Below are 22,505 nucleotides of genomic sequence, written 5' to 3'. Positions count from 1 at the left end.
CACAGTCACTTGACCTCAACCCAGTTGAGATGGTTTTGGATGAGTTGGACCGCAGAGTGAAGGAAAAGCAGTCAACAAGTGCTCAGCCTATGTGGGAACTCATTCAAGTCGGTTGGAAAAGCATTCCAGGTGAATCTGGTTGAGAGAATACCAAGAGTGTGCAAAGCTGTCATCAATGCAATGGTTGGCTGCTTTGAAGAATATAAAATATATTTTGATTTGTTTAACACTTTTTTGGTTACTACATGATTCCATATATGTTATTTCATAGTTTTGATATCTTCACTATTATTCTAAAATGTAGAAAATAGTAAAAATAAAGAAAAATCCTTGAATGAGTAGGTGTGTCCAAACTTTTGACTGGTACTGTATATCACGTAATAGCTGTTGTCAATGTTAAGATTTATAGTTCATTATATAGCGTTGCATGTAGGCTCTACACAAATATCTCTCTCTCTACCTCTAACTCTCCGTTGATGGCTGGATCCATGAATGGTTAAGTGATGATCCCACCTAGTGGTTAAAGTGAGAGATGAACTCACCATGAACAACATAGAGGTGAAACTGTGGTATTACACACTTGTCTATGGGTTTTTTCTCAATTCATCCTTCCTTGGTTTATCCTCACATCCTCTCTCCTCCTTCTCAAAACACATTGGATAATACAATCCTCGGGGAGGGACCTTGGACCTTCTCCTCTAATAGGGTTGAGCAGAAGGAGAGGAGAGGAGATAAGAGAAGAGGAATCAAGGAAAGACTATTGAGATAGAGCCTTGTCAGAGAGAGCCTTAGAGGAAGAAGAACATGTTAATTAGTGATGGACAGAGAAAAACAATGTTATGTTGAGATTTAGATGAGTGTGTAGACATACTGTGCTCCATAATGCTTGTATTCTGCTAAATGTATTCATCATTTTTCTAGATTTATTTTCATTATCAATTATTACCATCAATCACTTTTATAATAAGAAGAACAAATGCACCGATGAATAAATAAAGGAACAGTGTCCTCTGAGGTCAACCAGCTTCCTGATTGAATGTGATTGGATTGTTAAAAAGTGTGACCTGCAATTGGACACAGACAGAAGGCAGCACAGACCTTAGGACACACACACATTCACAAAGACACACACGTCTGTGAAGTTCCCCTTTAAAACCGCTGAAAAAGACGAAGACAGAGATATCCTACACACACTTCTGAATATTTCCTCGCACTGATGTCACACACAGACGGCATAGACAGGAAAGAAGGCCCCTATATGGCCATCGATGGCCAGTCACGGAGGCCTTGCGAAAAGACTTCCTGCTTGAATCTGATTGGATTCTATCAACTGCAGTTACCACAGACAGACTTCAGAGAGGTACCAGTGGAGACGCATATCAGAGTAACTACTCAACTACTAGTAATCATACAGTAGATATTACCATTAGGAGTCAGTTAGAAAGGTAATCATACAGTAGATATTACCATTGGGAGTCAGTTAGAAAGGTAATCATACAGTAGATATTACCATTAGAAGTCAGATAGAAAGGTAATCATACAGTAGATATTACCATTAGGAGTCAGTTAGAAAGGTAATCATACAGTAGATATTACCATTAGGAGTCAGTTAGAAAGGTAATCATACAGTAGATATTACCATTAGGAGTCAGTTAGAAAGGTAATCATACAGTATATATTACCATTAGGAGACAGTTAGAAAGGTAATCATACAGTAAGTTAATACTGTAAGTACAAGTAAGTTAGAATCATAGATATTACAATATCAGGTCAGTCAGACTGAATTAGTTCATTCATTGATTGATTGGGGTAATCATTGATATTTGGTACGGTTAGTTAAGATGGCCGACTACGTCAACAAACAGGTGATTGAATTAAAAGAAGTTAATGAAGAAAACCGGAACAGAGCAACGAGGAGCGTGAAGACTGAGACCCATCTCTCAGGTAAGGACAAATAATTAGCTATTTTTCTCCCTCTCATAGATGGTCAGTCCTTGCATACATAGTTCTGTCTATGCATTTTAGAGTGGTTACATTTCTCCAGTCAGAGTGTATTTTGGGTCCTGATGGTGTTACATAGTTACTAAGCTCATCAGGCATTTATAAGTTACATTCATGAAGAATGAATAGGTAAATATTATACATTTCAAAGTCCCCAAAAAAATATGCAGCAATCAAAGATAGCCCTTTTAAATCATTATTCAGCTATATTGTGCAATTTTGGCAATTTCTTCATTCAATAGCTTCCTGTTTTTCTGATGTGAGGTGACCGCAAGTTTGAGTAAAGTGTTGCTGCCAACCCTAAATCAGAGGAAAACAAATGACGCAATGGAAATGTTTGGTTCTCAGAATTCTGATCATAATCATTAGTGATGTAGGATGATGGTGTTTCTGTGTGTGTTTCTTTGTGTGTGTGTGTGTGTGTGTGTGTGTGTGTGTGTGTGTGTGTGTGTGTGTGTGTGTGTGTGTGTGTGTGTGTGTGTGTGTGTGTGTGTGTGTGTGTGTGTGTGTGTGTGTGTGTGTGTGTGTGTGCGTGCTTGTGTGAGTGCGTGTGTGTGTGTTTCTCTGCAGATGGAAGACTAAGACTCTACAGGCTGGCTGCTGTGTGTTTTGGAGTGCTGTGTCTTCTACAAGTCACCCTCAACATCTCCCTGAGGCTGGCTTTCTGTGAGTGAGGTTGTGTCTCAAATGACACCCTAGTAGCTCTGTTCTTTTGATAGTGCACTATGTAGGGAATAGAGTGCCATTTTGGGACCTTTTTCCAGTTGGGTCTCTTTTCCATTTTATTAACGGACTACATTTGAACAGGGTCGATGGGGCAGATACGTATTTTATCATCACACTAGTTCTGTACTTAAAATCAACGATCACAATTCTTCACAATTCTAATGATGCAGTACAACGAAATGTGTGCTCTATTTACAGTAGTCTGTTCCTAGACTCCGCATGAGTTTCAAGTTTGAGAAAGTTTACAATTTATCATTCCATTTCTACCGATCCGCGTGTCAGTTATGATTTTCATAAACACGTTTTAGTGGAACATTTTCATTTAGTCTCATTTTTGTTTTTCAAAATAATTGTGACATGGTTAATAATACAAACCGGAATTACATCATTCATTAGACGTTCTTATCCAGAACGACTTACAGGAACAACTAGGAGTAAGTCCCTTAGTCAAGGGCACATTGACAGATTGTTCAGCTAGTATACTGCCCCAATGCTCTAAACCGCTATGCAACCTGCCGCTTCAAACCAGAATTAAAATAATAAACATTTAAATTCATAGAAATTCCATGAATGGGAGAGCACCAGCCTCTGTCATATGGACACATTTATACACTGTGATTCATTGGCGTCTAAAGAAATGAGTGCACGAAGAGACATCCTAAGGCAATGTAGCAGTAGGCCAAGAACTTCCATTGTCAACTAGAACAAATAAAATCTGAAAATATCCTGAAAATATCCTGATGAAAATATAGATTCTTTCAATCTCATTCATCTCTTTGCTTTTTCTAAGGAGGACTGGTGATTATCGAGGGGGAGAGTTTTGTAAAGATTTTTAAAATACTGTGAGGAACTAACATTCACAATGGATGTAAAGGTGAAGAAAAACTGACTTAGAAGCTCAGCTAATTAGTGGTGTTGAGTGAACACGATCAGAAATCAGACATCCCCAAATGGTTACTTCCCTACATTTACGCAGCAGGCCAATGAGACTACTTCTATATGCGTGCTGTGGCTCCGTCAACATTAAGAGGACAGAGAAACCAGATACATGCTGGACAAACTCGGCCATCAGGCTCTCCTCCAACAGCGTCATGTTGGCAGTGAACTCATCAGGGAGGAACAGAAACATACTGACATCACCCTGCATCTGAAAATCAGAGGGAAGGAGAAAGAGGCAAGGAAATGTACAATGGGGAAGAAGAGAGATCAGATCAATTGGAAAATAAGTTTATGAACAATAAAAAGTATTTGAAACATTTTATGCAAATTAATTAACTGTGTCATTACTTGGGGTGGCAGGTAGCCTAGAGGTTAGAGTGTTGGGTCCAATAACCGAAAGGTTGCTCGGTCGAATCCCTGAGCTGACAAGGTAAAGGTCTGTCATTCTGCCCCTGAACAAAGCATTTAACCCACTGTTCCTAGGCTGTCATTGTTTCTCCACTTATCGCGCCGACAGAAACAAACATCTTTCTGGTAAGAAGAGGGGCGGGGCGTATGCCTTATGGCTAACGAGACGTGGTGTGAACACAAAAACATACAGGAACGAAAATGCTTCTGTTCACCTGATTTAGAATTCCTCACAATCAAATGTCGACCGCGTTATCTACCAAGGAATTCTCTTCGATTATAATCACAGCCGTATATATTCCCCCAAGCAGACACATCGATGGCTCTGAACAAACTTTATTTGACTCTTTGCAAACTGGAATCCATACATCCTGAGGCTGCATTCATTGTACCTGGGGATTTTAACAAGGCTAATCTGAAAACAAGACTCCCTAAATTGTATCAGCATATCGATTGCGCAACCAGGGCTGGCAAACCCTTGGATCATTGCTATTCTAACTTCCGGGACGCATATAAGGCCCAGCCCCACCCTCCTTTTGTAAAAGCTGACCACGACTCCATTTTGGTGCTCCCTGCCTACAGACAGAAGCTAAAACAAGAAGCTCCCACGCTGAGGTCTGTCCAACGCTGGTCCGACCAATCTGATTCCACACTCCAAGACTGCTTCCATCACGTGGACTGGGATATGTTTCGTATTGCGTCAGACAACAACATTGACGAATACGCTGATTTGGTGTGCGAGTTCATCAGAACGTGCGTTGAAGATGTCGTTCCCATAGCAACGATTAAAACATTCCCAAACCAGAAACCATGGATTTATGGCAGCATTCGCGTGAAACTGAAAGCGTGAACCACTACTTTTAATCAGGGCAAGGTGACCGGAAACATGACCGAATACAAACAGTGCAGCTATTCCCTCCGCAAGGCAATCAAACAAGCTAAGCGTCAGTATAGAGACAAAGTAGAATCTCAATTCAACGGCTCAGACACAAGAGGTATGTGGCAGGGTCTACAGTCAATCATGGATTACAAAAAGAAAACCAGCCCCGTCACGGACCAGGATGTCTTAAATAACTAAATAACTTTTTTGCCCGCTTTGAGGACAATACAGTGCCACTGACATGGCCTGCAACGAAAACATGCGGACTCTCCTTCACTGCAGCCGACGTGGGGAAAACATTTAAACGTGTTAACCCTCGCAAGGCTGCAGGCCCAGACGGCATCCCCAGCCGCGCCCTCAGAGCATGCGCAGACCAGCTGGCTGGTGTGTTTACGGACATATTCAATCAATCCCTATCCCAGTCTGCTGTTCCCACATGCTTCAAGAGGGCCACCATTGTTCCTGTTCCCAAGAAAGCTAAGGTAACTGAGCTAAACGACTAGACTAGTCAAGGACCATATCACCTCCACCCTACCTGACACTCTAGACCCACTCCAATTTTGCTTACCGCCCAAATAGGTCCACAGACGATGCAATCTCAACCACACTGCTCACTGCCCTAACCCATCTGGACAAGAGGAATACCTATGTGAGAATGATGTTCATCGACTACTGCTCAGCATTTAACACCATAGTACTGTCGCGATACGAAACCTTCAGCCCCGCCCCTTGGCCGGCAGCGGGGTGCTAGAGGTGGTTAGCGTCCCGTTCCCTGGATTGAACAGGGCACTATAGGTACTTCAGGTTATCTCGGTATAACCAGGACCGCTCGCGTAGCCCTGCCTCTCTTTCTATATCGAAGCGTTGTCTGCGTAGAGAGGTCTTTTGCCTTGTCACTCTCAACGGTCTAGCTCTAGCTGGGATGTGTGAACCCCACCTTTATACTCTAGACTCTTTGTTTCACCACTAATTGGTCCTTGAGTTATTATTAAGCACTAGTCCTACCAGTCTCTATATCATTTCCCTGTGGTTGAGTGTTTCCCCTCTGTGATGTATCTAGTTTAAAGTGTGAAGACCTTTAGTCAACTTAGTCTCACTACTCTGCCTGTCGGCTATGTATCGCTTGGAAAATAAAACTTAGATAGATCGATAAGACAATTAAATGAATCACTACTGGACACACCTTCCTCCTTGTCTTTTAATGGTAACTCATTCTGTCATCGAACACTGATCTCCATTTCCAGTGTCCCGGTAGCGGGGAATGTCAGAGTTGTTATCTCCCGTGCCGTTAACTGTCTTTGAGAGAACCCTTTACTCGAGACAAAATAAGACTACCGTTTATTTTTGAAAGCACTCTGTTTTTTGTCTTTTACAATCAAACACACTCCAAAATACACAATTGTTACTCGGTCACACACACCGTTGAACTACCGCAGTGTCAGTGGCTCGCAACGAGGTCGAGATGCTGAGCTCAATCGAGAGGCAACAGAGAACTCTCTGGATATATTTGCATCAGCACCCACGTACCTGGCGCAAAGCGACAAAACAACTGTTCAATAGTTAAACCCGTTGAACTACCGCAGTGTCAGCGGCTCGCAACGAGGTCGAGATGCTGAGCTCAATCGAGAGGCGAAAGAGAACTCTCTGGATATATTTGCATCAGCACCCACGTACCTGGCGCAAAATCACAGGGTCAATTCAGACATCCATAAGAGAAAGCAAGGGATAACCTTAAGGACTGCAGTGCCTCTCAACCCCGTTGAACTACCGCAGTGTCAGTGGCTCGCAACGAGGTCGAGATGCTGAGCTCAATCGAGAGGCGAAAGAGAACTCTCTGGATATATTTGCATCAGCACCCACGTACCTGGCGCAAAGCGACAAAACAACTGTTCAATAGTTAAACCCGTTGAACTACTGCAGTGTCAGCGGCTCGCAACGAGGTCGAGATGCTGAGCTCAATCGAGAGGCTACAGAGAACTCTCTGGATATATTTGCATCAGCACCCACGTACCTGGCGAAAGCGACAAAACAGCTGATCGATAGTTAAACGGTATATCGGAGAGTCACTGCTCAGATCCAACAAGTTAGAATCTTTTAAGTAATTTGAGTCAGGTGTCAATTTACCCGAAGTCAAATGGTTGCCTAAATGAATTCAGAATTCAAGAAGTCAGCGCCAAAGTAATGGCAAATGTCTCTTTATATACCTTTTGATTCTCTGCACCCGATCTGCTGCTCCTCCCATTCCCTCAGAGCAGAGGGTGATGACGTATCTTACAACAGGAAATACTTTTCTTACAGTGCATATATGGGCCTCTGTTTATAACTGTGCCCTTACATCTCTGTCTCTACCCTTGGTGGGTGAGACAGAGGAAGAGGACCAGGAGGTAGATCCATTTGGCGTTTTACTACAGTACCCTCCAAGCTCGTCATCAAGCTCGAGACCCTGGGTCTCGACTCCGCCCTGTGCAACTGGGTACTGGACTTCCTATCGGGCCGCCCCCAGGTGGTGAGGGTAGGCAACAACATCTCCACCCCGCTGATCCTCAACACTGGGGCCCCACAAGGGTGCGTTCTGAGCCCTCTCCTGTACTCCCTGTTCACCCACGACTGCGTGGCCACACACACCTCCAACTCAATCATCAAGTTTGCGGACGACACAACAGTGGTAGGCTTGATTACCAACAACGACAAGACGGCCTACAGGGAGGAGGTGAGGGCCCTCGGAGTGTGGCGTCAGGAAAATAACCTCACACTCAACGTCAACAAAACTAAGGAGATGATTGTGGACTTCAGGAAACAGCAGAGGGAACACCCCTATCCACATCGATGGAACAGTAGTGGAGAGGGTAGTAAGTTTTAAGTTCCTCAGCATACACATCACAGACAAACTGAAATGGTCCACCCACACAGACAGCATGGTGAAGAAGGCACAGCAGCGCCTCTTAAACCTCAGGAGGCTGAAGAAATTCATCTTGTCACCAAAAACACTCACAAACATTTACAGATGCACAATCAAGAGCATCCTGTCGGGTTGTATCACCGCCTTGTATGGCAACTGCTCTGCCCACAACCGTAAGGCTCTCCAGAGAGTAGTGAGGTCTGCACAACGATTAGTGGAGGCAAACTACCTGCCCTCCAGGTAACCTACACCACCCGATGTCACAGGAAGGCCAAAAATATCATCAAGGACAACAACCACCCAAGCCACTGCCTGTACAACTTGCTATCATCCAGAAAGTGAGGTCAGTACAGGTGCATCAAAGCTGGGACTGAGAGACTGAAAAAATGCTTCAATATCAAGTCCATCAGACTGTTTAAGAGCCATCACTAACATTGAGTGGCTGCTGCCAACATACTGACTCGAATCTCTAGTCTCTTTAATAATAAAACATGTATGTCACTTTATATAATGTTTACATACCCTACATTACTCATCTCATATGTATATACTCTACTCTATACCATCTACTGCATCTTTCCTATGCTGTTCATCCATTGCTCATCAATATGTTAGATATTACTGTATGTTCGGAACTAGAAGCACAAGAATTTTGCCACATTCGCTTTAACATATGCTAACCAAGTATATACAGTGCCTTGCAAAAGTATTCAGCCCCCTTGAACTTTGCGACCTTTTGCCACATTTCTGTCATGTCTTGTTATGTCTGTTCCTGTCCTTTCTCTTCATTCTCTCTCTCTGCTGGTCTTTTTAGGTTACCTTCTCTGTCTCTCATTCTTCAGCTGTTCTACATCTCCCCTAACTAGCTCATTCACTCTTTCACACCTGTTCTCTCTTCCCCCTCTGATTAGGTCTCTATTTCTCTCTGTTCCTGCTACTTTCAGTGTCTGATTCTTGTTTGTGTTTTTGATGCCAGAAGCAAGCTGTCGTCTCGTTTGCTTCCACCTTGTCCTATCCTGTCGGAGTCTGCCTGGCAGGTGCATCCTGCACTATACTACGTTCTTTTTGTTCCATTGTCAACGTTGGAAGAGGATTTATGCCATTCCTGTTTTTTCATTAAAGAACTCTGTTTTCTGTTAAAACCGCTTTGGGTCTTCACTCAAGTACATAACAGAAGAATCAGACCAAGAATGGACCCAGCGGCTCCGGACCCTTTTCACTCCGCCCGTCGAGATCCAGGGAGCGATGCTAGGCAGACACGAGGAGGAATTGTCTGCTGCTCGACATGCCGTTGAGACCCTGGCCGTCCAAGTCTCCGACCTCACAAGACAGGTTCACCAACTCCACCTCGATCCACCGCCCACTTCCAGGGTTTCCGAGTCTCCGGAGCCCAGGATCAACAACCCGCCCTGTTACTCTGGGGAGCCCACTGAGTGCCGCTCATTCCTCACTCAGTGTGATGTGGTGTTCTCTCTCCAGCCCAACACTTACTCCAGGAGCGCAGCCCGCATCGCCTACGTCATTTCTCTCCTTACCGGACGGGCGCGTGAGTGGGGCACGGCAATCTGGGAGGCGAGGGCTGAGTGTATTAACCAGTTTCAGGACTTTAAGGAGGAGATGATACGGGTTTTTGACCGTTCTGTTTTTGGGGAGGAGGCTTCCAGGGCCCTGTCTTCCCTATGTCAGGGGAATCGATCCATAACGGATTATTCTATTGAGTTTCGCACTCTCGCTGCCTCTAGTGACTGGAACGAGCCGGCTTTGCTCGCTCGTTTTCTGGTGGGTCTCCTCGTCGAGGTTAAGGATGAGATCCTCTCCCGGGAGGTTCCTTCCAGTCTGGACTCCTTAATAGCCCTCGCTATTCGCATAGAGCGACGGTTTGATCTTCGTCGCCGAGCTCGTGGAAAGGAGCTCGCGTTCTCCGTTGCTCCCCTCTCCACATCACTGCCACCTGCCGCATCACTGCCACCCTCCTCCGCCGGCTCGGATGCTGAGCCTATGCAGCTGGGGGTATCCGCATCTCGGCCAAGGAGAAGGAACGGAGAATCACCAATCGCCTCTGTCTCTACTGCGGCTCCGCTGGTCATTTTGTCACCTCATGTCCAGTAAAAGCCAGAGCTCATCAGTAAGGGGAGGGCTACTGGTGAGCGCAACTACTCAGGCCTCTCCTTCTGATCACGCACTACCTTTCCGGTCCATCTCCGCTGGCCCGGTTCATCTGCTTCCTGCAGTGCCTTGATAGACTCTGGGGCGGAGGGCTGTTTTATGGACGAGACCTGGGCTCGGGAACATGACATTCCTCTCAGACAGTTAGGGAGCCCACGGCCTTGTTCGCTTTAGATGGTAGTTCTCTCCCCAAGATTCAGCGTGAGACGCTGCCTTTAACCCTCACTGTCTCTGGTAATCATAGCGAAACCATTTCTTTTTTAATTTTTCGTTCACCTTTTACACCTGTTGTTTTGGGTCATCCCTGGCTAGTGCGCCATAACCCTTCTATTAATTGGTCTAGTAATACTATCCTATCCTGGAATGTTTCTTGTCATGTGACCTGTTTAATGTCTGCTATCCCTCCTGTTTCCTCTGTCTCTTCTTCACAGGAGGAGCCTGGCGATTTGACAGGGGTGCCGGAGGAGTATCACGATCTGCGCACGGTGTTCAGTCGTTCCAAGGCCACTTCTCTCCTCCACACCGGTCGTATGACTGTAGTATTGATCTCCTTCCGGGAACTACTCCCCCGGGGTAGATTATACTCTCTGTCGGCTCCCGAACGTAAGGCTCTCGAGGATTATTTGTCGGTTTCGCTCGACGCCGGTACCATAGTCTCCTCCTCCTCTCCCGCCGGAGCGGGGTTTTTTTTTGTTCAGAAGAAGGACGGGTCCCTGCGCCCATGCGTGGATTATCGAGGGCTGAATGACATAACAGTTAAGAATCGTTATCCGCTTCCTCTTATGTCTTCAGCCTTCGAGATCCTGCAGGGAGCCAGGTTTTTCACCAAATTGGACCTTCGTAACGCCTACCATCTCGTGCGCATCAGGGAGGGGGACGAGTGGAAGACGGCGTTTAACACTCCGTTAGGGCACTTTGAATACCGGGTTCTTCCTTTCGGCCTCGTTAACGCTCCAGCTGTCTTTCAGGCACTAGTTAACGACGTCCTGAGAGACATGCTGAACATTTTTGTTTTCGTTTACATGGACGATATCCTGATTTTTTCACCGTCTCTCTCGATTCATGTTCAGCACGTGCGACGCGTCCCTCCAGCGCCTTTTGGAGAACTGTCTTTATGTGAAGGCTGAGAAGTGCACTTTTCATGCCGCCTCTGTCCCTTTTCTCGGTTCCGTTATTTCCGCTGAGGGCATTAAGATGGATCCCGCTAAGGTCCAGGCTGTCATTGATTGGCCCGTTCCTAAGTCACGCGTCGAGCTGCAGCGCTTTCTGGGCTTCGCTAATTTCTATCGTCGTTTCATCCGTAATTTCGGTCAGGTGGCAGCTCCCCTCACAGCCCTTACTTCTGTTAAGACGTGCTTTAAGTGGTCCGTTTCCGCCCAGGGAGCTTTTGATCTTCTTAAGAATCGTTTTACATCCGCACCTATTCTTGTTACACCTGACATCTCTAGTCAGTTTGTTGTTGAGGTTGACGCGTCAGAGGTGGGCGTGGGAGCCATTCTTTCTCAGCGCTCTCTCTCTGACGGCAAGGTCCATCCTTGCGCGTTTTTCTCTCATCGCTTATCGCCGTCTGAACGTAACTATGATGTTGGTAATCGCGAACTGCTCGCCATCCGCTTAGCCCTAGGCGAATGGCGACAGTGGTTGGAGGGGGCGACCGTTCCTTTTGTCGTTTGGACTGACCATAGGAACCTTGAGTACATCCGTTCAGCCAAACGACTTAATGCGCGTCAGGCTCGTTGGGCTCTGTTTTTCGCTCGTTTCGAGTTTGTTATTTCTTATCGTCCGGGCTCAAAAACACCAAGCCTGATGCTTTATCTCGTCTCTTCAGTTCTTCTGAGGTCTCCACCGACCCCGAGGGGATTCTCCTGAAGGGCGTGTTGTCGGGTTGACTGTCTGGGGAATTGAGAGGCAGGTAAAGCAAGCACTCGCTCACACTCCGTCGCCGCGAGCTTGTCCTAGGAACCTTCTGTTCGTTCCCGTTCCTACTCGTCCGGCCGTTCTTCAGTGGGCCCACTCTGCCAAGTTAGCCGGCCACCCGGCGTTCGGGGTACGCGCTTCCATTCGCCAGCGTTTCTGGTGGCCCACTCGGGAACGTGACGCGCGTCGATTTGTCGCGCTTGTTCGGTCTGCGCGCAGACTAAATCTGGGAACTCTCCTCCTGCCGGCCGTCTCAGACCGCTTCCCATTCCCTCTCGACCGTGGTCTCACATCGCTTTAGATTTCATCACCGGACTGCCTTCATCAGCGGGGAAGACAGTTATTCTTACGGTTGTCGATAGATTCTCTAAGGCGGCTCATTTCATTCCTCTCGCTAAGCTCCCTTCTGCTAAGGAGACGGCTCAGATCATTATCGAGAATGTTTTCCGAATTCATGGCCTTCCGTCTGACGTCGTTTCCGACAGAGGCCCGCAGTTCACGTCTCAATTTTGGAGGGAGTTTTGCCGTTTGATTGGGGCTTCCGTCAGTCTCTCGTCCGGCTTTCATCCCCAGTCTAACGGTCAAGCCGAACGGGCCAATCAGACTGTTGGTCGCATTTTACGCAGTCTTTCTTTCGTAACCCTGCGTCTTGGTCAGAACAGCTCCCTGGGCAGAGTACGCCCACAACTCGCTTCCTCGTCTGCTACCGGTCTATCTCCTTTTCAGAGTAGCCTCGGGTACCAGCCTCCGCTGTTCTCATCTCAGCTCGCCGAGTCCTGCGTCCCCTCCGCTCAGGCTTTTGTCCAGCGTTGCGAGCGCACCTGGAAGGGGTCAGGTCGGCACTTTGCCGTAATAGGGCGCAGACTGTGAGGGCCGCTAACAAGCGTAGGACCAAGAGTCCTAGATATTGTTGCGGTCAGAGAGTATGGCTCTCCACTCAGAACCTTCCCCTTAAGACAGCTTCTCGCAAGTTGGCCCCGCGGTTCATTGGTCCGTTCCGTATTTCCCAGGTCATTAATCCTGTCGCAGTGCGACTTCTTCTCCCCGCTATCTTCGTCGCGTTCACCCGGTCTTCCATGTCTCCTGTGTTAAGCCCGTTCTTCGCGCCCCGCTCGTCCCCCCCCCCCCATCCTTGTCGAGGGCGCACCCATCTACAGGGTTCGTAAGATTTTGGACATGCGCCCTCGGGGCCGTGGTCATCAGTACCTAGTGGATTGGGAGGGGTACGGTCCTGAGGAGAGGAGTTGGGTTCCCTCTCGGGACGTGCTGGACCGTTCGCTGATCAATGATTTCCTCCGTTGCCGCCAGGTTTCCTCCTCGAGTGCGCCAGGAGGCGCTCGGTGAGTGGGGGGTACTGTCATGTCTTGTTATGTCTGTTCCTGTCCTTTCTCTTCACTCTGTCTCTCTCTGCTGGTCTTTTTAGGTTACCTTCTCTGTCTCTCATTCTTCAGCTGTTCTACATCTCCCTAACTAGCTCATTCACTCTTTCACACCTGTTCTCTCTTCCCCCTCTGATTAGGTCTCTATTTCTCTCTGTTCCTGCTACTTTCAGTGTCTGATTCTTGTTTGTGTTTTTGATGCCAGAAGCAAGCTGTCGTCTCGTTTGCTTCCACCTTGTCCTATCCTGTCGGAGTCTGCCTGGCAGGTGCATCCTGCACTATACTACGTTCTTTTTGTTCCATTGTCAACGTTGGAAGAGGATTTATGCCATTCCTGTTTTTTCATTAAAGAACTCTGTTTTCTGTTAAAACCGCTTTTGGGTCTTCACTCAAGTACATAACAATTTCAGGCTTCAAACATAAAGATATAAAACTGTATTTTTTTGTGAAGAATCGACAACAAGTGGGACACAATCATGAAGTGGAACAACATTTATTGGATATTTCAAACTTTTTTAACAAATCAAAAACTGAAAAATCGGGTGTGCAAAATTATTCAGCCCCCTTAAGTTAATACTTTGTAGCGCCACCTTTTGCTGCGATTACAGCTGTAAGTCGCTTGCGGTATGTCTCTATCAGTTTTGCACATCGAGAGACTGAATTTTTTCACATTCCTCCTTGCAAAACAGCTCGAGCTCAGTGAGGTTGGATGGGGAGCATTTGTGAACAGCAGTTTTCAGTTCTTTCCACAGATTCTCGATTGGATTCAGGTCTGGACTTTGACTTGGCCATTCTAACACCTGGATATGTTTATTTTTGAACCATTCCATTGTAGATTTTGCTTTATGTTTTGGATCATTGTCTTGTTGGAAGACAAATCTCCGTCCCAGTCTCAGGTCTTTTGAGACTCCATCAGGTTTTCTTCCAGAATGGTCCTGTATTTGGCTCCATCCATCTTCCCATCAATTTTAACCATCTTCCCTGTCCCTGCTGAAGAAAAGCAGGCCCAAACCATGATGCTGCAACCACCATGTTTGACAGTGGGTATGGTGTGTTCAGGGTGATGGGCTGTGTTGCTTTTTTTTTGGTGTGTCTCCCAGGTGGCTTGTGGCAAACTTTAAACGACACTTTTTATGGCTTTCTTCTTGCCACTCTTCCATAAAGGCCAGATTTGTGCAATATACGACTGATTGTTGTCCTATGGACAGAGTCTCCCACCTCAGCTGTAGATCTCTGCAGTTCATCCAGAGTGATCATGGGCCTCTTGGCTGCATCTCTGATCATTCTTCTCCTTGTATGAGCTGAAGGTTTAGAGGGACGGCCAGGTCTTGGTAGATTTGCAGTGGTCTGATACTCCTTCCATTTCAATATTATCACTTGCACAGTGCTCCTTGGGATGTTTAAAGCTTGGGAAATCATTTTGTATCCAAATCCGGCTTTAAACTTCTTCACAACAGTATCTCGGACCTGCCTGGTGTGTTCCTTGTTCTTCATGATGCTCTCTGCGCTTTTAACGGACCTCTGAGACTACCACAGTGCAGGTGCATTTATACGGAGACTTGATTACACACAGGTGGATTGTATTTATCATAATTAGTCATTTAGGTCAACATTGGATCATTCAGAGATCCTCACTGAACTTCTGGAGAGAGTTTGCTCCACTGAAAGTAAAGGGGCTGAATAATTTTGCACGCCCAATTTTTCAGTTTTTGAAATTGTTAAAAAAGTTTGAAATATCCAATAAATGTCGTTCCACTTCATGATTGTGTCCCACTTGTTGTTCATTCTTCACAAAAAAATACAGTTTTATATCTTTATGTTTGAAGCCTGAAATGTGGCAAAAGGTTGCAAAGTTCAAGGGGGCCAAATACTTTCGCAAGGCACTGTATGACAAATAAAATTTGATTTGATTATGGCTATGCACATTTCCACAATTTCTATTCTTAAAACGTGCTTTTAGATCTAAACCCTAAATCTAAGTGTGATGCATTGGTCTACCAAACCTTCCGAGCAATTGGGCGGAAGTGTCTGGGAACGAGATTAGGTGTAATCGAAAATAACGTAACTTTAGAGCTTCATCCTTCAGCACAGCTTGTTACCATTTATACATTTATATCATATTCAACATTGTGGGTCATGTCACATTTGACATGTGTGATTATGTTTTTAGTTAATTTTATTTCACCTTTATTTAACCAGGTAAGCTAGTTGAGAACAAGTTCTCATTTGCAACTGCGACTTGGCCAAGATAAAGCAAAGCAGTGCGACAGAAACAACAACACAGAGTTACATGGAATAAACAAGCGTACAGTCCATAACACAATAGAAAAAAATAAAGTCTATATACAGTGTGTGCAAATGGCATCAGGAGACTGCCAGAGGTCCGGACAACAGGCCCTCCGATTTGACACACTGAACTGCAAAGTAGTATGTGAACCAGGCGATGCAGTCATGTGAGAAACCAAGGCTATTGAGTCTGCCAATAAGAATACGGTGATTGACAGAGTCAAAAGCCTTGGCCAGGTCGATGAGGACATCTGCACAGTACTGTCTTTTATCGATGGCGGTTATGATATCGTTTAGTACCTGAGGTGTGGCTGAGGTGCACCCATGACCAACTCGGAAACCGGATAGCACAGAGGAGAAGGTACGGTGAGATTCGAAATGGTCAGTGATCTGTTTATTATCTTGGCTTTCAAAGACTTTAGAAAGGCAGGGCAGGATGGATATAGGTCTATAACAGTTTGGGTCTAGAGTGTCACCCCTTTGAAGAGGGGGATGACCGTGGCAGCTTTCCAATCTTTAGGGATCTCAGACTAAATGAAAGAGAGGTTGAACAGACTGGTAATAGGGGTTGTAACAATGGCGGTGGATAATTTGGTGGTGGATAACTGGTGTCCCCCAGGGCTCTGTTCTAGGCCCTCTCCTATTCTCGCTATACACCAAGTCACTTGGCTCTGTCATAACCTCACATGGTCTCTCCTATCATTGCTATGCAGACGACACACAATTAATCTTCTCCTTTCCCCCTTCTGATGACCAGGTGGCGAATCGCATCTCTGCATGTCTGGCAGACATATCAGTGTGGATGACGGATCACCACCTCAAGCTGAACCTCGGCAAGACGGAGCTGCTCTTCCTCCCGGGGAAGGACTGCCCGTTCCATGATCTCGCCATCACGGTTGACAACTCCATTGTTTCCTCCTCCCAGAGCGCTAAGAACCTTGGCGTGATCCTGGACAACACCCTGTCGTTCTCAACTAACATCAAGGCGGTGGCCCGTTCCTGTAGGTTCATGCTCTACAACATCCGCAGAGTACGCCCCTGCCTCACACAGGAAGCGGCGCAGGTCCTAATCCAGGCACTTGTCATCTCCCGTCTGGATTACTGCAACTCGCTGTTGGCTGGGCTCCCTGCCTGTGCCATTAAACCCCTACAACTCATCCAGAACGCCGCAGCCCGTCTGGTGTTCAACCTTCCCAAGTTCTCTCACGTCACCCCGCTCCTCCGCTCTCTCCACTGGCTTCCAGTTGAAGCTCGCATCCGCTACAAGACCATGGTGCTTGCCTACGGAGCTGTGAGGGGAACGGCACCGCAGTACCTCCAGGCTCTGATCAGGCCCTACACCCAAACAAGGGCACTGCGTTCATCCACCTCTGGCCTGCTCGCCTCCCTACCACTGAGGAAGTACAGTTCCCGCTCAGCCCAGTCAAAACTGTTCGCTGCTCTGGCCCCCCAATGGTGGAACAAACTCCCTCACGACGCCAGGACAGCGGAGTCAATCACCACCTTCCGGAGACACCTGAAACCCCACCTCTTCAAGGAATACCTAGGATAGGATAAAGCAATCCTTCTCACCCCCCCCCTTAAATGATTTAGATGCACTATTGTAAAGTGGCTGTTCCACTGATGTCAGAAGGTGAATTCACCAATTTGTAAGTCGCTCTGGATAAGAGCGTCTGCTAAATGACTTAAATGTAAATGTAAATAATTTTAGAAAAAGATGGTCTAGATTGTTTAGCCCAGCTGATTTGTACGGGTCCAGGTTTTGCAGCTCTTTCAGAACATCTGCGATCTGGATTTGGGTGAAGGAGAAGCTGGAGAGGCTTGGGCGAGTAGCTGCGAGGGGTGCGGAGCTGTTGGCTGGGGTTGGGGTAGCCAGGAGGAAAGCATGGCCAGCCGTAGAGAAATGCTTATTGAAATGTTCGATTATCATGGATTTATCGTTGGTGACCATGTCGCCTAGCCTCAGTGCAGTGGGCAGCTGGGAGGAGGTGCTCTTGTTCTCCATGGACTTCACAGTTATGACACGTTTATGAACCCTTTATAAAGCATGACATACACTTATAGATGCTTAAAAACACATTCATGTAGAGCTTATGAATGCATTATGAAGGCTTTATGAACCCTTTGATAAGACCATTGACGGTGAAATCACAATCAGTGAAAACATTATTGATCTAGCTAACTATCAGATTTAGATCAATCATCAACATTAATGATCAGCTGATAGTCTGTCCTCTTTCCCCGATGTCTGTCATGTCTTTTGACAGGCACTGTAACCAGTAGTGTAGTGATATTTGTCATCATTTCTCAATCAATGTTTGTACTGACAGATGACACCTTTTGAATACCTTTATAGAATATACATCAAATGCATCCTCAGATTACAACGTCTGACTATATCCACATCGTCTCGGAGAAAATGTTCTATGTCCTTCACCAAGTCAGGAACAGCTTATTTCAAAATAGACTAAACATCCATGTCAATCTTGAATGATAATTCATCACGTTTTACTGGTGAAATGTCCACACTGCATGCCAATCATCTCAGTCATTATCATGAAATATGCATTTAGGTATTATTGAATTACTGTTACGTGAGTGAATTAACCAGGAGCTATATGTATCAATCCTTTCCAGATAACAGAGGCAATGAGACTGCGGAGAGAGACCCGCTACAGACCAGTTACAACACACTGACTGAAGAGAGAGACCAGCTTCAGAAGGAAAGAGATGATCTCATGAGAAAGTTCTCTAATCTGAGTGAGTTATTTAACCTGATAAATGATCATAACATCACATATCTAATATGCAGTTTCAATAATAGGTGCAGAATAACAAAATGGAAATTCATGTTTTGTCATGTAGAACAAACCTGTCCTGATGGCTGGCAGAAGTTCAACTCCAGTTGGTACTTCCTGTCTACTGAGACTAAAACCTGGAATGAGAGCAGAGAGGACTGTCTGGAGAGAGGAGCCGACCTGGTGATCGTAAACAGTGATATGGAACAGGTGTGTGTCTGTGTGTGAGAGAATGGGAGAGAGAGAGAATCAAGCATCTCTTTGTCAGTAATGTGTCTTCCAGTATTTAACACATGTAGTCTATAGTAGTTGACAATATCAGTATCTTTCTCACCAACAGCAGATTCTCTTAGACCTCAATAAGGGAGCCTGGATTGGTCTGACTGACTCTGTTACTGAGGGGACCTGGAGATGGGTGGACGGCACCCCACTGAACATAAGGTGTGATAGAGACTTTTTAACAAATGACATATTGCTTCAAATCATTATCATGAAAAGTTTGTTTTCACTCATAGATGTCATTCCACAAAACTAATATATATATCTATGACACGAAGTACTATTAAATATGAAAATGCAATACAACTAAAGTTATCTTGGACCCCTTTTTAATTTGTATGTTTTATGTCATTTGCACTGGTTCTATGGACACTCACTAGACTCTACCCACACACTCACTAGACTCTACCCCCACACACTCAATAGACTCTACCCACACACTCACTAGACTCTACCCACACACTCACTAGACTCTACCCACACACTCACTAGACTCTACCCAAAAACTCACTAGACTCTACCCACACACTCACTAGACACTACCCACACACTCACTAGACTCTACCCACACACTCACGAGACTCTACCCACACACTCAGTAGACTCTACCCCACACACACTAGACTCTACCCCCACACACTCACTAGACTCTACCCACACACCCACTAGACTCTACCCACACACTCACTAGACTCTACCCACACACTCACTAGACTCTACCCACACACTCACTAGACTCTACCCACACACTCACTAGACTCTACCCACACACTCACTAGACTCCACCCTCGCACTCACTAGACTCTACCCACACACTCACTAGACTCTACCCCCACACACTCACTAGAATCTACCCCCACACACTCACTAGACTCTACCCACACACTCACTAGACTCTACCCCACACACCCACTAGACTCTACCCCCACACACTCACTAGACTCTGCCCACACACTCACTAGACTCTACCCACACACTCACTAGACTACCCACACACTCACTAGACTCTACCCACACATTCACTAGACTATACCCACACACTCACACATATTACACTGATACTCCAACACACACACACAAAATACACATACGCATATTGTCGCCAACACAACACAACAATACAAGTATGTGTGGTCTTGTACAGCTAACCCTGTGGGGACACAATTCAGTCCCATTCAAAATCCTATTTTCCCTAATCCCTACTCTTACCCTAAACAAAACCCTAACCCCAGCTCGTAACCCTTACTTTAATTCTAACCCCAACACTAATTCTATCCTTAACCCTAGACCCCTTAGAAATACACACACACACACACACACACACACACACACACACACACACACACACACACACACACACACACACACACACAGCTGCTATTCTGTTAATTATCTATCCTGATTGCCTACTCACTTTTATCCCTACCTACATCAGAAAGTATTCACACCCCTTGACTTTTTCCAAATTTTATTGTGTTACAGCCTGAATTTAAAACGTTTTAAATACCGACATTGAATATCACTTTGAGCATGTTTAAGTTAATAATTACACTTTGAATGGTGTACCAATACACCCAGTCACTACAAAAATACAAGCATCTTTCCTAACTAAGTTACTGGGGGGAAGGAAACCGCTCAGGGATATAACACGAGGCCAATGGTGACTTTAAAACAGTTACAGAGTTGAATGGCTGTGACAGGAGAAAACTGAGGAATTCTGTTTGCAACAAGGCACTAGAGCAAAGAAATGCTCAAACGGTTTGGACGCAACAGACAGAAGTTGGGAGATCAGGTTTAACGACTTCAGATGAGTCCCATGACAGTTGTGAGGGTTGTAGAGTAAAATAGAGAACCTTCCCATGCAAAAAAAAACCCGGATATCTCTAGCTTAAATTGACTGATTGTTTTGGAGATGTTTTTATTACATTACTTAGATTGACGCACAGGTGTGTCAATGGACTCTTAATGATTTAAGGATGGAATGGAGATAAGCACAGGCAAAATCCTAGAAGAAAACCTGTTTTCCACCAGACATTGGCAAATGAAATCACCTTTCAGCAATAACCTAAAACACAAGGCCAAACCGACACTGGAGTTCCGAACCAAGTGTAACGGTTCTCCTCTTCATCTGAGGAAGAGTCGTCAAGATCGGACCAATGCGCAGCGTGATATGTGTCCATGTTAATATTTAATAAATCAACTGAACACTGAATAACAAAACAACAAAGAGAGTGAACGAAACAGTCCTGTAAGGTGCAACAACACAAAACAGAAAACAACTACTCACAACTCAAATGGGAAAAACAGGCTGCCTAAGTATGGTTCTCAATCTGAGTTAACGATTAACAGCTGCCTCTGATTGAGAACCATACCAGGCCAAACACATAGAAAAACAAAACTAGAACACATAGAATGCCCACCCCAACGCACGCCCTGGCTAACCTAAACAAGAAACATAACAAAGGAACTAAGGTAAGGACATGACACCAAGAAGGCAGTGAATGTTTCGAGTTTTGAAAGTTTTGATTTAAATCTGCTTGAAAATGTATGGCAAGACCTAAAAATGGTTGTCATTTTTTCTAAGAATAATGGATACATGTTGCACAATCCAGGTGTGGAAAGCTCTTTAAAAAAATTACCCAAAAAGACAAAGGGTGATTCTAACATTTACTGGTTGAATACTTACGCAAATGTTCAAGAAATGTTAGTATTTTCTGTAAATTATTGCCAAAAAAATACTATTTAAGTCAATATTGATCCCACTTTGTAACATAACTCTATTTGAAATAGTCAATTTGTGTGAATATTTTCCATATTAACTCAATTACCTCAACTACATACCTTGTACCCCTGCACATTGACTCTGCATTGGTACTCGTATATAGATTCGTTACTTTTTATTTGTTGTGTTACTATTTTTTTTAATTGTTTGCACATTTTTGATTAATTTCTTAATTACTTAATTACTTTAACTCTGCATTGTTGGAAAACGACCCGTAACTAAGCATGTGTTATTATTATCTTCTCTGTCTTTTTTACCCTGTAGTTACTGGCACTCACAGCAACCTGATAATGGCCGTGACGACCCAAAAAATGGGGAGGAGGACTGTGTTGAGCTGAACACAGAAACCTGGCGTCCTGCAAAGGCATGGAATGACCAGTCATGTTTAGACAATCGTCACTGGATTTGTGAGAAAGTGGTTTAACAACACCATGACAACAGAGGAGGCTGGTGGGAGGACGCGTGGTGGGAGGACATACTCGACACACCTTACAGTGCACACAACTTCATTCTCTCTCTCTATAAGACACACACACACCAACACACTGCTGGTACTCTACTGAGTGGCAAACAACCTGATAATGGTTGTGAACCAGGATATACTGTAACAAGGACTGTGCTGATGTTAATATTGGGTATTCTGAGCCTGTATATAAATATTCTGACATATCATTTACCTCTCAACATAACTGGATTTGTGAAGAGTTATACAGTAGCTCATTATATAGTAGTGCTACAGTGCTAATGCATCTCTCTAGTTAAACAGTGTGTAGACATATTGTCATCTGTAAAATGCTTGTATTCATTGTTTTAAATAGAAACATGTTATGTGATTTGCCATAGACTTGTGCTTTTTTCATAATCAATTATTAGTATAAATCTCTTTAGTAAAAGATGAGGCTCAGAAAGGAAAGGCTCAGTAAGAAAGGAACCTAGCAATTTACCAGCTTCCTGATTGAATGTGATTGGATTGTTAAAACATGTGACTTGCAGTTGGACACAGACGGTCGGCAGAACAGTACTGAGAGGATATCTGCTGCACGCA

At 45.1% G+C, this 22,505-nt stretch overlaps 1 protein-coding gene across 1 annotated transcript; it reads left to right on the top strand.

The window, feature by feature from the left end:
- The first annotated feature begins 1,340 nt into the window (after nucleotides 1-1,340).
- Nucleotides 1,341-22,302, top strand: LOC135528990 (CD209 antigen-like protein E). The gene is made up of 7 exons (XM_064957954.1): nucleotides 1,341-1,384; nucleotides 1,837-1,944; nucleotides 2,572-2,667; nucleotides 18,239-18,361; nucleotides 18,467-18,609; nucleotides 18,740-18,840; nucleotides 21,725-22,302. Exons 2-7 carry the CDS (start codon nucleotides 1,842-1,844, stop codon nucleotides 21,882-21,884), a joined length of 726 nt encoding a protein of 241 aa, XP_064814026.1. The 5' UTR covers nucleotides 1,341-1,384; nucleotides 1,837-1,841; the 3' UTR covers nucleotides 21,885-22,302.
- Nucleotides 22,303-22,505: the final 203 nt, after the last annotated feature.

Source organism: Oncorhynchus masou, unplaced genomic scaffold (assembly GCF_036934945.1).
Source record: "Oncorhynchus masou masou isolate Uvic2021 unplaced genomic scaffold, UVic_Omas_1.1 unplaced_scaffold_1069, whole genome shotgun sequence".
NCBI classification, from domain to species: Eukaryota; Metazoa; Chordata; class Actinopteri; order Salmoniformes; family Salmonidae; genus Oncorhynchus; species Oncorhynchus masou.
Note: the sequence above shows the minus strand (reverse complement) of the source record. Positions and strands in the feature narration are given on the sequence as shown.

Bases quoted from the DNA above. Each gene is read 5' to 3' on its own strand.
- LOC135528990 (XM_064957954.1), top strand. From the start codon at position 1,842: ATGGCCGACTACGTCAACAAACAGGTGATTGAATTAAAAGAAGTTAAT. The intron at 18,362-18,466 runs GTGAGTTATTTA...TTTGTCATGTAG, and splicing joins GAGAAAGTTCTCTAATCTGA to AACAAACCTGTCCTGATGGC. The intron at 18,610-18,739 runs GTGTGTGTCTGT...TCTCACCAACAG, and splicing joins TAAACAGTGATATGGAACAG to CAGATTCTCTTAGACCTCAA.